The 15,930-nt window shown below is 39.4% G+C and overlaps 1 protein-coding gene and 1 pseudogene across 1 annotated transcript in view; both read left to right on the top strand.

Annotated features, from left to right (window-relative positions):
- The window catches only part of LOC118495060, a 1,111,612-nt pseudogene that overhangs the window by 238,780 nt on the left and 856,902 nt on the right, over positions 1–15,930 (top strand).
- The window catches only part of LOC116059056 (seizure protein 6 homolog), a 97,665-nt gene that overhangs the window by 56,912 nt on the left and 24,823 nt on the right, over positions 1–15,930 (top strand). The window contains exons 7-8 of the mRNA XM_031312049.2: positions 1,547–1,743; positions 5,115–5,309. Of these exons, the coding sequence (XP_031167909.1) occupies positions 1,547–1,743; positions 5,115–5,309 (392 nt within the window). The remainder of the gene's footprint in view (positions 1–1,546; positions 1,744–5,114; positions 5,310–15,930) is intronic.

Here is a 15,930-nt window from a genome sequence, read left to right as displayed (position 1 = left end):
CAATTTCATCTTAAATGTAGTCTATATCCACGACCTTCCACATCCAGGATTGTTCCGTTGCCGCCGGAAATTCCGCCGAATGTCCCTCTTTTCGGCTGGATGCCCCGAGGCTATTTAACAGCGGCTCCGGGGCTCCATGCAGCGCTTAGCACTAGTGATGGTCAAATGAAGCTTTGCGAACCACTGTCCTTATTTTCTGACCTCACTAGATGGCGCTCTCTGTTCAAAGAAAAAGGTTAAAGGAATGGCAATTCAGTGTGTTTTCAACCCTTTGTTGAACAGAGAGCGCCATCTAGTGAGCTCAGAAAATAAAGACATTGGTTCACGAAGCTTCATTTGACCATCACTACTTAGCACCGCCCATGACGATTGTGATTGGTTTAAGAAAATTCATTCAGCAGCGCTGTGGACTACTCAGCCTGTGTTGTTTAGTGTCTTCTCAGGCTCTGGAGGGAGTTAAAAGAAAAAAAAAAAAAACTGGTGATGTCATCAGCATTATCTCAGCTGGGGGATTGACACTATCCGTGGTGGAAGAAGTATTTAGATGTTTTACCTAATAAAAGTAGCAATCAACAGTGTAACAAATACTGCATTCAAAATCTATAAAATCTATTCAGAAGTATTATCCGTATAGAATCAAAAGTAAAAGTATTTGCAGACAAATGGGCCGATTGTTCTACCATTGTATTTTACATCATAGGATTATTGGTACTGATGCACTCATGTGTAAACTGGAATTATTTTAAATTCATGATATACTGTTTGGGAGTTAAATCTTTAAAAAGTGTTATGAGCTCATTATATGTTTTGTATGTAATACTTCAGCAAAGTAGTTACTAGCACAGTCGCTGGCAAATGTAGTGGAGTAAAAGTGAAAATATTTCCCTCTTAAATGTTAAATGGCTCCGAGATAAGACAGCAACTTAATAATATTATATATTAATAATGATATCTAGTGTTGGCAAAAAATGTTGCACATTTCCGATCCGTTAGTGTAGTTAGCACACATTAGCTCAGAGGGCTATCTTGGCTTGTTTAAGATTATATTAACATCACTGTCACCCTGAACATCCCAACGAATGCCCCGCCCAGGCTTTATGATTTAATTATCAATAAATATAAAATGATATGAACCACAAGATGTCCCCTTGTCGATAGTCACATTATTATCCTGGCAATGGTTTCCTCAGGAGCAAGGAAACATGCTGCCCCTCATGAATTATGTATCAGTCTTTCGCAGTAATAAGAAACTTGGTTTGACCGGGAGATGTCATGGCCGTCTTTGTGCAATTACTGTCATTTTAACAATGTAGGAACGGATTGTGAGGTATACTATGCCTTCTTGCGTTCTGATGGGCAAAAGTGGTGTTGGCATGTAGGTTGTGACCGTGTCAATCACTGCAAGACTTTAGTGCATTTATATCCACCTGTCTTTTATGCACATTGAAAACCTAGAAGGAAAACCATAAAAGTCACTGAAATAGTTCTAAAGCTGGTTGAGGTGGACGTTAGATACAGATTTGATTCTTTGTGTCTCCTGTTACAGGTTGAACATTGGGAAGAATGACATTTTGACCTTTTATGATGGAGATGACCTCACAGCTAAAGTACTGGGTCAGTATGGAGGATCAAAGTCCCGATTTAAGCTCTACACCTCCACCGCAGACGTCACCATCCAGTTCCAGTCAGACCCTGCCACCAACGTCTACGGCTACGGCAACGGCTTCATAGTCCACTTCTTTGGTAAGCCATAGAACCAGTGATCAGAGATATCTCAGCCACATAGAGATTCAAACCTCATTAGACTTCATCAGAGAGCTTTGCCATCTACTGTCTTGTCAGTATGAACAGTTGGGCTAATATTCAGAATCTTTACATTTGACAATTCCAATGTCAAGTATTCAGGGGCCCTAGGAGTTTAATCACTAACCGTCTAAGGCCCTATTGAAATCAGTGTTGGCCAAGTTACTATCAAAATTGAATGTATTCAATATTACTAGTTAGTGATGGCCAAATGAAGCCTCATTAAGCTTCATGAAGCATTTTCTGTATTTTCTGAGCCCTCTAGATGGCGCTCCCTGTTCAACAAAGGGTTGAAAACACACTAAATTGCCTTTTTCTTTAAACCAAGAGCGTCATCTAGTGATGTCAACAAATACAACTAGTGGTTCATGAAGCTTCATTTAGGACATCACTACACAGAAGTAGTTCTGGTCAAGCACACTGGCTGCTTTACTGCACCCTTTTGTTCGCCAATACTTTGTTCCAGCACATAATTGACACAGACAAATGAGAAACAACATGTTAATGAGCTTTAGAGGTGTTGGTAGGAGTTTTTGTTTTTGTGTTTGTTGTTCTTCAAAAGGCAGGACAAGGCTAGCTGTTTCACCCAGCTTCCAGACCTTACACTAAGCTATGTATGCAGTAAAAAGGTAAGTTAGGCACAATGAAAGAGAGGGAGAGAGGGATGCAGAGAGAGGGAATTTGGTTTTTGCAGGTATGGGACCTAAAAATGGAAGCAATATGAAGCTGTCCCTTGTGTTGGTAGGGCCTTTCCATCAGCACCGTGCTGTACGGCACACTATATCTGATAAGAGTTAATGAATTCAGAGGGAAGGAAAGGCTACAGAATACAGATGATCGACAAAGAGGAATAAAGGAAGGAAAAGCTTTTATTATAGTTCCTTCATGGATCTCATTGGTCGAATGTAAACACAAGACAGCAACATGGGCGATGACAGAGAATGTTGATTTTCTTTTGCCCAAGTGAAATTACTTTGGTGTGTTTGTACAATTAAACTCTTCAGCAGAGGGCCTGAACCTGCTGCTGTGTGCCAGGGAATGAGCAGAGCAAAGCCAACAGGCCCGGCAGGTTAGAGTTACCCCACAGGAGAGCTCATTTTGCTGGAAAAATAATGTCCCATGAAGGTATTCCATGGTTTCAAGCTCTAATCAAAAATGTGTCTTTATGGAACATTTATGCTCAATCTAGACAGATGCCAATTATAAAAGGTAACAAAAAAAACATTAAGTCTAATTATTAGGGCCCGAGCACCAGTGGCCTGCGGTCGGCGAAGGCCTTATTGAAACTGAAGGAATTGGTATAACCCTTAATGAATCGCATTTTTGAGGGGCTTATGGTGCTCGAAAAGTCACCATAATTTCCACACACGTCATGACTGGTGAACAATTTGATATTTTATAAGTTTCGTGCTCGGGTGTCACAAAATGGATCAATAGAAGCTTTCAAAGTAAAAGCTGCCTACTTTAACTTTCACGTAGACTAACGAAAATTGGTACACACGTACTGTAACATGTTGAGATGTACAAAAAGGGTGTGTACCCTAAACTTGACAACTAACTATTACTACAGATTTAACCCGATCGATTTCAATTGACCTCAAAGATGAAATGTTATCAAAAGCTTCCAATCTGCCCAAAATTTCTCATGCTTGATAAGAGTCCATTCCTGAGGACAACAGCATGCCAATATTGATTCATGGTCATAGTGCCACCTGCTGGCAACAGGAACTCAGCCTTATATGACAAACGTCCTCCGATTTACATGAAATGTACAATGTGTTGCCCTGTTCTTTACCCACGCCTCCTTTCATAACTAATGATCCATTTGACGTAGATTCTTGTGTAAGGCATCATTGCAATATGCAGTCCTTTTTCATTGGTGACAGTTTGCCACGCCCCTTTTATAACTCATGACACAAGAAGTGGGACAACAACAATTTACAAAACACCATTTACAAAGCACACACAGTCCACACAGGAAATTAAGTCTAACTCGTGTGCACAGTGTCTGATCGCGCAAATGCAAGGCTGTGTCAACCGGCATATTGCGGTAACCCGGACGCACAGGAAGGTGTGAGGGGACATCCATCGCTGCTTGCAGTTTTAATTATTAGACAGATAGACAAATGTTTACTACAGCAAGAGAAACGAGAGAAATCTTTGGTCATTAATCTGTAACGATGATTCTGAGAGACATCTAGCAACAGCTGAGCTTTGTGGACAGTGTCAGAATATAGGTCCAAATTCTCCTAGGAAAGTTCCATTTTAAATACATTTTAAAGAAACAGTACAAACACTATGTCCACATTTTTTAATTTTTTAACAGCACAAAATCTGTAAGATCACTTTTAGTGCACAGTGTGTAAGAGCCTTTAAGACAGGCAGGGTGTGCTTGAAACGAAGTAGTTCACACATAAAAAAGTAGTTGTGTGAAGAATGAAAAAAGAGAAGCCACAGTCCCCCAATTCTGTTGTCAGAAAAATGCTGTTGGAAGATCTGACAAGCACATAATTTTAAGCGGATGCTGGACAGTTTAGACTAGTCTGTTTGCTGATGTGTGAGGTCAAATTATCCATCACTGTCAGAATCTTTCAGCCTTTCGTAACATTGTAATTGCTATTTCAGAAACCTTTACAATGTTTTTCCAACATAAAAACAGATATAAATGAAAATAAAACATAAAGATTTTGAAGATATTTTAAGAATGAAAAACAGCATCATCTATCATCTTTAAGCAGCGTTAGTCTAACACGATTGAATATCTAAAAACAAATTATTAAAACAGAAGTTTTTAAGATAATCAAGATCACAAAGGTTCATCCCCTAAAGAACGTGAGTGAGCAGATTTTCATGGCAATCTGCAAATGACACGAGATGAAAAGCTGATAACTTAAGGAAAAAGTTCACAGAGCAATCAAAATGGTAAGGGTTGATCCTTTGAGGAGCATGAATAATAACATCATGAAATGCATAAAATGCCAAATAACTTTCCTAGTAATGTGACACTTATATTTACTGTAGCTACTTCTTGTGTACAAATAGTAGAGGAAATGACAGAAAGTAATGATCTTAAGAATCATCCTCAGGGGACCCTGAATACACAGAAATGTCCTCACAAATTAGCCAGCAGTCAAGATTTCTTGCTATGAATTACAGTGTTGGGCAGACAGTATTATATTTATCTACTCAGCCTTTAAAAGCTTATATCCCTCAAACCTTACATTAATTTCTTAATTTCTTGTCTTCCTTGCTTCCTTGCTTTCTCTCTCCCACCCTCTGACCTCCCTCCCCACAAACACACACACCTGCAGAAGTAGCTCGTAATGACAGCTGCCCTGAGCTTCCAGAGATCTCTAACGGCTGGAAGAGTACATCTCACCCTGAGCTCGTTCAAGGCACTGTGGTGACCTACCAGTGTTACCCTGGTTATCAGGTGGTGGGTGCCGAGCTGCTCATGTGCCAATGGGACCTGACCTGGAGCGGCGACCTACCAAGCTGTGAGAGAGGTCAGTATACAAAAACACTGCCTCCACGACTGAATTATGCACCTGAGATGGTAAAGATGGTAGATGCAAGCTCAGAGAGTGTCCATCTTGCTTTTAGCACCAACAAGAAATCTAATTCTAAACTAATGTGAATTAGTTTAGAACCTTATTCTTGAGCCTTCTGGGACATGCGTGTGCATGTGTGTGTAGAGGTAAGGTGACATATGATGTGTGATGAAGCTGTCCCTGAGCCTGGTGGTGTGGGCCTGGGTGCTGCGGTACGGTCTGCAGGACGGCAGCAGGCAGAACAGTTTGAAGCTGGGGTGGTTTGCATCTTTGATCCGTATGGCTTTCTTTCTGCACCGCTGGGTGTCCTTAGGGTTAGGGTTAGCCTTATATACCAACATAGACCACAAAGAAGGCCTACAAGCACTCTCTCACTACCTGAATAGATTTCCCACAGGAAGTACACCACATACCAACTTCATATTAGGACTCACTGAATGGACCCTTAATAACAATGTTTTCCTTTTGTAAAATATAATCTATATCAGTAACTGAAAGGCACAGCAATAGGAACTTGTTATGCACCGAGCCTAGGCAATCTATTCATGGGCCTATGGGAGGAGCAGTACAGTATATATATTCCCCCCACAACCAGTTTTAATGACAAGATACATTTTTATAGCCGACACATAGATAACCCTATATTCATTTTCTCAGGTACTGAGCAAGAACTATTATTACTTCATGGATATTTGAATTCTAAGATTGACAACCTGAAACTGAGTTTACAGTACGACTTGAGCAGATTCCTTTCTTTGAACCTAATCATATTGAAGCACAATGATGGACACCTCCATACTGTCATGATTCCAGAACAGGCAGCAGGAGAAGAACCCAAACAGACGAAGGACTGATGCATTAAAATAATTTAATAACCAAAAGCTTACAGAGTCCAAAAACAGACAGGAAACAAAGTTGAAAATCCAAAACAACAGGGAAAAAAGCAGGAACAGTCGAGGACAAGGGCTGATGAACAAAGGCAGAAAAACACACAAGGCAGGAAGTCAACAAGACATAACACAAGAGAAGTGACCCTACAAAATAAAAACTAAACAAAACCCAGGATCATGACACATACTACTATTTTCTTGATTACTTATGATTAACTTTCTAAACCTAAATATAGTATTGTGTTAGAATTGACCTACTGATGTACACAGTTAATTATCCAGTGCTACCCTGATTGCCTGGCAGCCTTGATACAGTATATCTGTGAGCTGTCACTTATTTGTAGATGCTCTGAGTTAAAATGCATAGGAGCTAAGCCCATTATTTATTTTTGCAAAGCAGTGTGCCTTGGGATTTTTGGCTTGTGACTTATTGATCACAAAGCTAAATAGAAGAGTAGTTTCCAAAACCCACATATATTCAGTGGTATAAAAACAGAGAAAAGCAGTAAATCCTCACATTCCAGAAGATGGGATCAGCAGTTATTTGCCATTTTTGCTTGATAAATGACACCGAATGATTATTGATTAACAACATTTGAAGGGAGCTGTGGTGAGAGTGAACCAGAACAGTAAAGCTGTGGGCCGGACAGCCAATGAGTTGCCATTATTGGTGAATTACAGTTATCTCTAAAATTATTCCTTTTATGCTAGCTACTGTATTTACCATTTGAGATTTTATTAGTGTCACAATTATCATTGTGAATTACATCTACTATATAGTAAAACAATTCTCTTGGCATGTACAATGCAATGCACAAATTACAGTCATGTTTAAGTGGTGACGCACAATGGTTTGCATCTTTGATCCGTATGGCTTTCTTTCTGCACTGCTGGATTTCGTTAGGGTTAGGGTTAGCCTTATAAGTGTCCAAATTCTCAATTTACTACTCACTATATATAAACTATGGAACGTCTGTTAAATAGAAAATAACAAATGAATGGATGAACGTGGAAGTGATTTTGGACACCACAACACAGTTTTTTATTATTTTTTATTCATAGCTTGGTCACAGACTACTAATTAAAGTAATGTAGGAAAAGAAGAATGACTGATGGTTTCTCAAAGAGACAATGTTGCATAATAATTAGCTACATCCGATCTACACCTAGTTTGGATCAACAGCAGGGAAGCAGCTCCAGCAGGGAACCCCAAACTTCCCTTTCCCGAGGCACATTAAAGTGATGTGACTTTGCAAAACAGGCCTCACCAAATCAATAAGTCTGGTTTTCATTAGGTTATTGCATAAAAACACACACACACACACATACACACACACACACACATACACACACACACACACACACACACACACACACACACACACACACACACACACACACACACACACAATCTAGCAGGTGCCAGTGATCAGCCACACTGGCAGCAGACGGGGATCTCGTCTCCAGCATGGCTGACTTCCACTCTGTGTTTCAGTCCTAGCTGGCCCCTCTCCTGCTGGAACCAGAAAAGGCCTGACTGGATGCCAGGACAGACACAACTCATTTCTGTGGGCTCTTGTAATCTTGCTCAGACAAACAGGGCAGGACTGTCTAATATTTTCTTTACGAACAGAGACCCCTGATACTCATAATAGCAATGAATTATGAGGTTTGTGTGTGTGTGTGTGTGTGTGTGTGTGTGTGTGTGTGTGTGTGTGTCTCATCTGTTTGCAGCTAATCTTGCATACTACGTGACCCATCAGTCTAGTGTTTTTTGTGCACATTTATGACTGTATGCTCTAGGTGGTTGCAGTGATTCACAATTTGACTTCTCTGTTTTATACCATCATTGACTGCTGACTCCTTACGGTACAGATCCATTTCTCCGACGCGACTGAAGTGTGGTGACGCGACTGAAGTGTGGTGACGCGACTGAAGTGTGGTGTCACGACGTCATACATCCATGGTTGATGCTCCGCGCCCTTGCCGGCTGATTGGACGAACGCATGACGTGGGTCTGGCTGCTCGAGAATTTCAACCGAGTGTCATGGTGGCACGTTGAGAATATGATCTAGTATTTTATGAAAATAGTTCACTGAAACGTGTTTCTGAAAACATTTTAAGCGAGAAATAGGCCATACAGTTGCTGAATCTGTCTTCATTTCAGATCGACAAAGGTTAGTTTGATTTTTAAAGATTTTCGTCTACTTCTACTGGATAGTCGCGTTCAACGGATTAATTTGCATAAAGACGGGCATTGGCCAGCTTTTGGATGCGCAGCATTTTTTCAAATGCAGCTGCACAAGAGGACCACTGGTGTGAATAAAACACTTATAACACAATAAAATCTCCTTACAAAAGCCGGGTTTGGTTATACAAAAAAGCTGTTTAAAAGACGGCCAGATATTAAAAACAGGTTAAAAGAACCACTTGACAGGATGGGCAGCGGGAGATTAAAACTTTAAATAAAAGGTCAACTCCACACCTACCTCGGTCTCTCTCCTAAAAGACATTACAAAATAAATAATTAAAAATGTATTTTATATATATATTTATATATAATCTATATATATATATAGATATAGATATAGAGATAGATAGATAGATGGATAGATGGATAGATAGATACAGAGTTATGTAAATAAATAGCCCGGCGTCACAATACAAAATAAATTCTTAACCCAATATTAAAAACATTATTTAACCTCAAAAATTTAAATAAAAACATTTAAAGGGTCTAAAATACTGTCTGAATTACTTGCCCTTGAGGTTAAAAAATATATACACATACCATTAAAAATTTGTAATAAGTGCTGTGTTTAAAAGTGCTTTAAAAAGTAAAAAGTGCCACACAATAAATAAATAATAATAAATAATAAATAATTTAAAATACATCATAGAATAAAATCACACTGTTAGTAAAATGCATGAAACCAATGGCATGTGTATCATCATGTTAAAATCTTGAGGCAAGTAATTCAATTTGTAATAATAATAATAATAATAATAACAATAAATATTAGCAATAAAGACAGAATCACAATCAAATATTAAAATATAGATAAATAAAGCAGAATAAAAGTTATAAAGGACAACCGAGGCATCTTTAAAATATTTATTAAAAAAAAACATCAAAACATTAACATATTAGGTAGGATCCCCTCTGCAGGTAGAAATTGAACCACCCAAAAAAGAAAAGAATAATAAAATCTGAGAAGCATGCTATAAAAGACGTAAATATGGAAATATTACAACAAATACAGTTATTATTAATCATTAATATAGATTAAAACAATAAAAAAGGTCATTTAAAATAGAAAACGAAGGAAAAACAAGGAAAAGAAAAGAAAGCATGCAGGGGGGTTAAAAGGTTGGGTATGGTGCGCTGCAGAGGAGGTCGAGATAAAACTTAAGGAGAGAGGAGACCAGAGCAGTGGGAGGAACTATTTCTAAAAAATACCCTGTAAAACTTAGATTAAAAAGAGAAGTGGATCAATTTTAGTGTTTTTCATTTAGACCCATAGGGTCTATGGTTTTTAAAAGATGGATCCACTTCCTCTCCGCCGCCCGATGCTGAGCCGTGGTCCAGGCTCTGTTGCTCTCCAGGCCCATGCTCTGAACAGCTCTGAAGAGTTAGGGTTAGGGTTCATGTTTTCATGACTGTGTTATTACAGTGTCATGTGTTCATGACAGTGTCATGTCACTCTTATGTAGATACCTTCAAGTAAAGTGTTACGGAAACAGAAATGGGCTGAAAACAAGCCTTACTTTGTCTGCTGTAGGCCACATTTTAGCCATTCACATGGCTTAACAACGGACATCCATAAAAAAGTTTGGTGTAATTTTTAACAGGAGCATCTGCAAATTAATCCCATACCCGATATGTTATAATCCACTAAAGTTAGACACGATACAAGAGGATTAAATCTCCATTTTTGTTATTGTTGCTGCCATCTTGACTTTAAGGGATCTGGGAGGGAAAATTGAGTGCACTTTTCTAGTTTGATAATATGAATTGTATTTTAACATCCTGTCTGCACAGATCGTCTCCATATTATAATGCACATTTTGCAAACTATGCATTTAATGCACTGGTTCCCTACCCTTTGGGCTTGGACCCCTGGGCACAGGCTGCATGTGTTTGAGATATCCTCAGAACAACCAAAAAGTGAGTGTGTTTAATGAAAGAATGAAAGATTTGAGAAGATGTTTAAATTTTTTTTTCTGCCCTCTGGACAGCCTTTGGTATTCATTCAATTCAGTACTGTGACACAGTAAATTTTGCATTACTATTACTATTTCTGATCATGTTACACGTATGAAAGGATGAATACTGTGGACCTAGATAGCATAGTGTGACTATAAGTGATTTAAAGTGGCTATATGTACAGATGCATCGTTGCATTTCAAGTGTTGCATACGGTAACTTAGCCTACTTTGGATGTCTCGTGAGCTAAAACAGGTAACGTTATCACTCTCACTGTGTCACAAACCAAAGCATTACGTAAAAGATTGTTGTACCAACCACGTTATAATAACTTAGATTCATATATCGCATTTCATAAAACCCAAGGACGCTTTACACAAGTACAGGGGGACAAGGGAAAAGAAAATAGTAGGCCAACACAAACACGGACTGAAAAGAAATAAAAAACGGACGCTAACTGGAAGGGGGACGTGATTTATTGACTGCTACTGACATACAACCACATTGCGCATTGTAAAGTTATTTTATGAATGAAATAGACATATACCTGAGGGCCAATTCTGGGACGTTTTTGAATCATTCACAATCCCGTAATTGTCTCCATCTGTTGAAAGCCAGACCGAAGTTGACTCGCGTTTTCGCCCGTCTTCCACTTTCCCTTTTAGTTACTCTTCGTTTAATTTCCTTCTTTTCTGTGATGGCCCTGCCCCAGTATCAGCCATTACTACAGCAGATAACTTCTAAAATAACATTAAAATACAATTAGGCCTATATAAAGAAATCTCCTGCTACCTTTTACCTGGCTGGATACGCTAACACAGGCTTTTCCGGTGTTACAAAGAAATCTGTGACCCGTCAAAATATGCTACTGTAGCGGCATCTACCTGCCGTAAATCATTCTGTAACTATGTGGGAAAAATCGCACCCGAGCAATGGCACAAAAAAAAACTACGTAAAAATAGCGTTGTTTCTCGTTTGCTGTTAAAGGTCATTTAAAGGCCCAATATGTAATACTGACAGCTAGTGTTAGCTAGTAAATAGTTACTGCAGTACAAATTCAAAATACTGGAGAGAGTCGTCTCCCCGCCCCCTCCTGCCCAGACTCGAAGTTCACGGTGGTTGCCAGGCTGAGACCGCTGCATCCAACAATGTTAGACAGCGGAGTAGCTAACGTTAGATGCTGGCTATATTGACAGTCATAAAAGCCTGTGCTCACGCGGAGCTCTGTACCCAACTGACAGGCACACTTTTTCAGCTTAGAATTACAGTAGGAACCGCTAAAAACCCGACAACCTCGCCGTCCTCTCCACACGCCAGGATAGGAACTGCTAAAAATAGCACTAACTTGCCATACTATTCCACCCGACTGAACACACTTCATTGGCTTAGAATTGCGGCAACAATCGCTAAACACACTGCAAACTCACGGTCCTCTCTTCCCGATTCACAGCCTCCCTCTCTTGGCTTAAAATAACTCACCATTGTACACGTAAACAGCTGTTTACTCCGGTAACGTTAGCAGTTAGCAGGCTTAGCATGGCGTCATTAGCCAGGACCAGTCTGGATCACTTTACTGGCTGTGTCTCAATTGTTTTTGCGAGTAACCAACTCAGGTACTCAAGCTATATAATTCAATGTGAGTACACAAATGTTTAAATTACATAAAATGCCCGTCCCTTGTAGCTGTGATAAATTAGCCCGAAGCTAATGCTTACCTGTTCAGGAGTAAATTAGCCAACTCAGCGTCCATTTGGGCTCTAAGCTGTCTCCATCTTTCAAATAGATCTCCAATATTTACCCGGGATTTGTTACATCTCTGGTCATGCAACTATTAGAAACACGTTGTTTTTTTATGTCATGTAGAATCCATCTCCGTTGATCCCGTTTGCTTGTGTGCTGCTTTCGTGGCTGTACTAACGTTACGGCAACAGCACGCTGGGTTTACGTTTTTACAGGTATATCTGGCAACCTGTCCTGGCTGTCAAACTGGGCCGTTCATAACAACACAGGCCAAAACATAAACATAAATTCCGTCACGGAACGTAAATTTCAAAAAGAAAAAATACTGACATTAGCATTGTTATCAGAAAAGATAGTATTTCAGCTTAACATGTTTCCTTAATATCTGATGAGGCAGTGGTGTCATTTTTGGATTTATTACAGTAAATTTATTACATATTGGTCCTTTAAGATCATTTTATAAACACTAAACTAAACACTAAACACTAAAAAGTTACATTTAGTCACTTTAAGTGCATGTGAGTTAATATTGGCATGCAAATCAGTTTCTATGTTCCATTCATTGTCTCAATGCGCTGTATAGCCATCATGCCAAATGTGTCAATTTGGCTGCAGAGGAGAGATGTACCAATGTTAATCGGTGCTTTCCCTGGCCAATAAAAGGGTCTATATTTGGTTTTCTTAATGTTACTCTATCATTATGACAATCTAGGTATGCGCAGAATAGGTATTTAGGAACCAGGAGGACATAGCAATAACACATTTTTGAATCACAATGTTAAATGGTGTTGGCTATGGCGGTTCTAATGTTAAGCATTTATGGAACGTGAGCGGGTAATGGCGGCATTGAGAGAGAAATACACTCAAAACAGAAATAACATGACAAGGCTTTCCTTCCCAGACCTGTCCAAAGATGGGGCTGACAGGAGCAAGAAGTTCACCGCAATTCGGAGGAAACTACATGCGATTGATATTCACTTTACCCTGGCCTTCCCCCTCTTTATTAGATTTATGGCTTTTCATGACTATTGCAAAGCATTGGAATTTATCATCAAGGAGTCCACCAATAGCCCAGAGTGAGTGCATCCACTCTGTGGAAGAGTGAAGTTATATATACCTAAATGCATTGATTCTGATGGGGCGGTGTCTTCTGAACTTGTCACTGGGGTTTAGGATTTGCTTGATGGTGCAACTAGCATCTGAATGCAGTTTTTGGTCCTTTTCATTTGTACGTTTTCTTCATCCCATGTTCTGAGGTAGTTATGTATTCTTATATGTTGTTTATAACTAAGGTGGACATTTCTGGCCACAAGATAAAACACTGTCGTTGTGGTTTTCTTCTTTCTGCTCAGTCATCGTGAAATTTAAATAAATAACCACTCATAGATTCATAGGAAACAAACACTGAGACACAGAAGAATGAAACATTTTTTTCTTCTATTTGAATACAAAGTGTTTTATTGTTCGGATTTGCAGACAAGAAGGGTGTGGATTCAGAATGCAGACAAAATCATTTTCTTCCAGCATCATTTTTTTAAACCTTTAATGCTATGCTTCTCATGTCAGTTAGAAGTTCCTGATTGGTAAGTAATCAAAACACAGAAGTTACTGAGTTTCACTCGCGCATTACACAAGGAAACTTCGGAATAACACACACTAACTGTAGCCAACAACAGCTTTCCCATGATTTCACCCAAAGTCATTTTGTATCATCTCTTATCCTTTCCCCACCAGCTGCACCTACCAATTAGACTCCTACACACACGTCTTTGTTAAGGAAAAATTCATCATTATCACATAGAGAACAGGTACTGTCTCAACAGGTCTCAATCTACCTTCCAGGCTAATGGGCTTTCGTGTATTCTTATTAATTTCCTGGTGGATACATGACACATCTATTCATGTTAGAAAAAATATAACAGGAATTTCACTCACACATCCTATTGTACAAGACTCTCTCTGAAGTTTCTCTCACTAACGCGACTAGTTACTAATTTACTAGGATACTAGGAATAAATTAAACACATCTAGGTTATGCATTGATTATGTACTGTATATAACCCAATTTCCTTTAACAACATCTTTTGAATAGAGAGGAAAAAGTATAACATCTTTATGAAAATAGGAAGCACATGATAAAACGAGCTGTAAGAGGCAACATAATATGTAATCAGACAGCTTACCACATATGGATACACCAAAAAATGTGAATAGAGATTTAAGGGTGTTTTAATGGAATATCAATGGCGCTTAGAATCCTGCTAAGATTAGAAATAAAGTGTGCTCTATCTTAAATCACAACAGGCAGATGTTGCATATATACAAAAAAAAACTTGGCCAAGTATTAGTAGTTAATTTAATAGTAAGAAAAGAGGGTAGCATAATAAAAATAAATAAAACACTTTGTATTTTTGAAAGACAAAAAGAATGATGATGGCAGAATTATTTGTTAACAGACCATATTTAATCGGGTAAAGATTAACCGCTGTAATATATAAAGACTCAATACTTTTCTGTTTCTTACTCTCCCCACTTAGGGTCTGCCTGTCAGGAAGTCCATGATCCACATGCACAGTGCATGCACATGTCTTGGATGTTGTAGTTTTAGCCGGATCTCAGTAAAACACATGAGACTACACTCATGGTATGCTCTGTGGTTAACACGTGCCTCAAGCTCCTCACTTTTGTTGAGCAATGAGTTGACATTCCCCATGAGGATCGATGGTAGAAAGGCTCATATCTCCATCTCCTAGCCCCTAAGCTCAGTACTGGCTCTACATCCGCAGTACGGCCTCTTCAACTCAGCCATGGTGAGGAGTTTAACTCTAAATGTGATTGCAACGCAAGGATGTCCTCCCTTGTGTCCACTCTTCTCCCCGATTTCCCCGCAATTGTATTCATCTTCCAAGCACAAACACTAAGATAACACTAAAATATGCTAACAGCACCACGCAGGCGCACTGATGAGAATACTCCACCGTTGGGTTGCGGGGGCAGCAGCTCAAACAGCTCCAGCAGGGGACCCCAAACTTCCCTTTGGCGAGTCACATTAGCCAGCTCTGACAGGACGATCAGAGGCATTCCCAGGCCAGTGTGAAGATAAATCTCTCCCCCTAGTCCTGCGGCTTCCCCGAGGCCTCCTCTTAGCTGGACGTGCCTGCAACACCTCCCTAAGGAGGCACCTGAACCACCTTAGCTAGCTCCTTTCCACAAAAAACAGCAGAAAGTTCATACCCATCCAACTTTTCATGTCTATTACACATGCCTCTAAATTTAGGAGCTGGGAAAAGTTGTCTGGCTGTACAGGTACATATAGCTGGGTATCATCACGATAGCAGTACAATTTAACATTGATTTTGCTGATAATGTCAGCAAGGGGAAGCATATAGATGGAAAAGAGCATTAGGCCAAGGACCGATCCCTGGGGTACACAAGATTTCACTCTAGAGGAGTAAGAATTTGTATTGTTGTAGTTGATATGTTCAGTTCTATTTGATAAATATGACTGCAACCATGAGATAGCTGTCCCCTGTACACCAGTATAATTCTCCAAACGGTGTAAGAGTATGCTGTGGTCCACACTGTCAAAAGCTGCACTCAGGTCGAGGAGCAGCAATAGAGATGTTGAGTCAGAGTCTGCAGTAATTAATAGATCATTTACTACTTTGGTCAAGGCAGTTTCAATTAAGTGACAGGAACGGAAACCAGATGGAAATTTATTAAAAAGATTGTTGTTGGA

The sequence above is a fragment of the Sander lucioperca genome, chromosome 5 (assembly GCF_008315115.2).
Source record: "Sander lucioperca isolate FBNREF2018 chromosome 5, SLUC_FBN_1.2, whole genome shotgun sequence".
Lineage (NCBI taxonomy): Eukaryota > Metazoa > Chordata > Actinopteri > Perciformes > Percidae > Sander > Sander lucioperca.
This window is presented reverse-complemented; position numbering and strand designations above follow the sequence as displayed.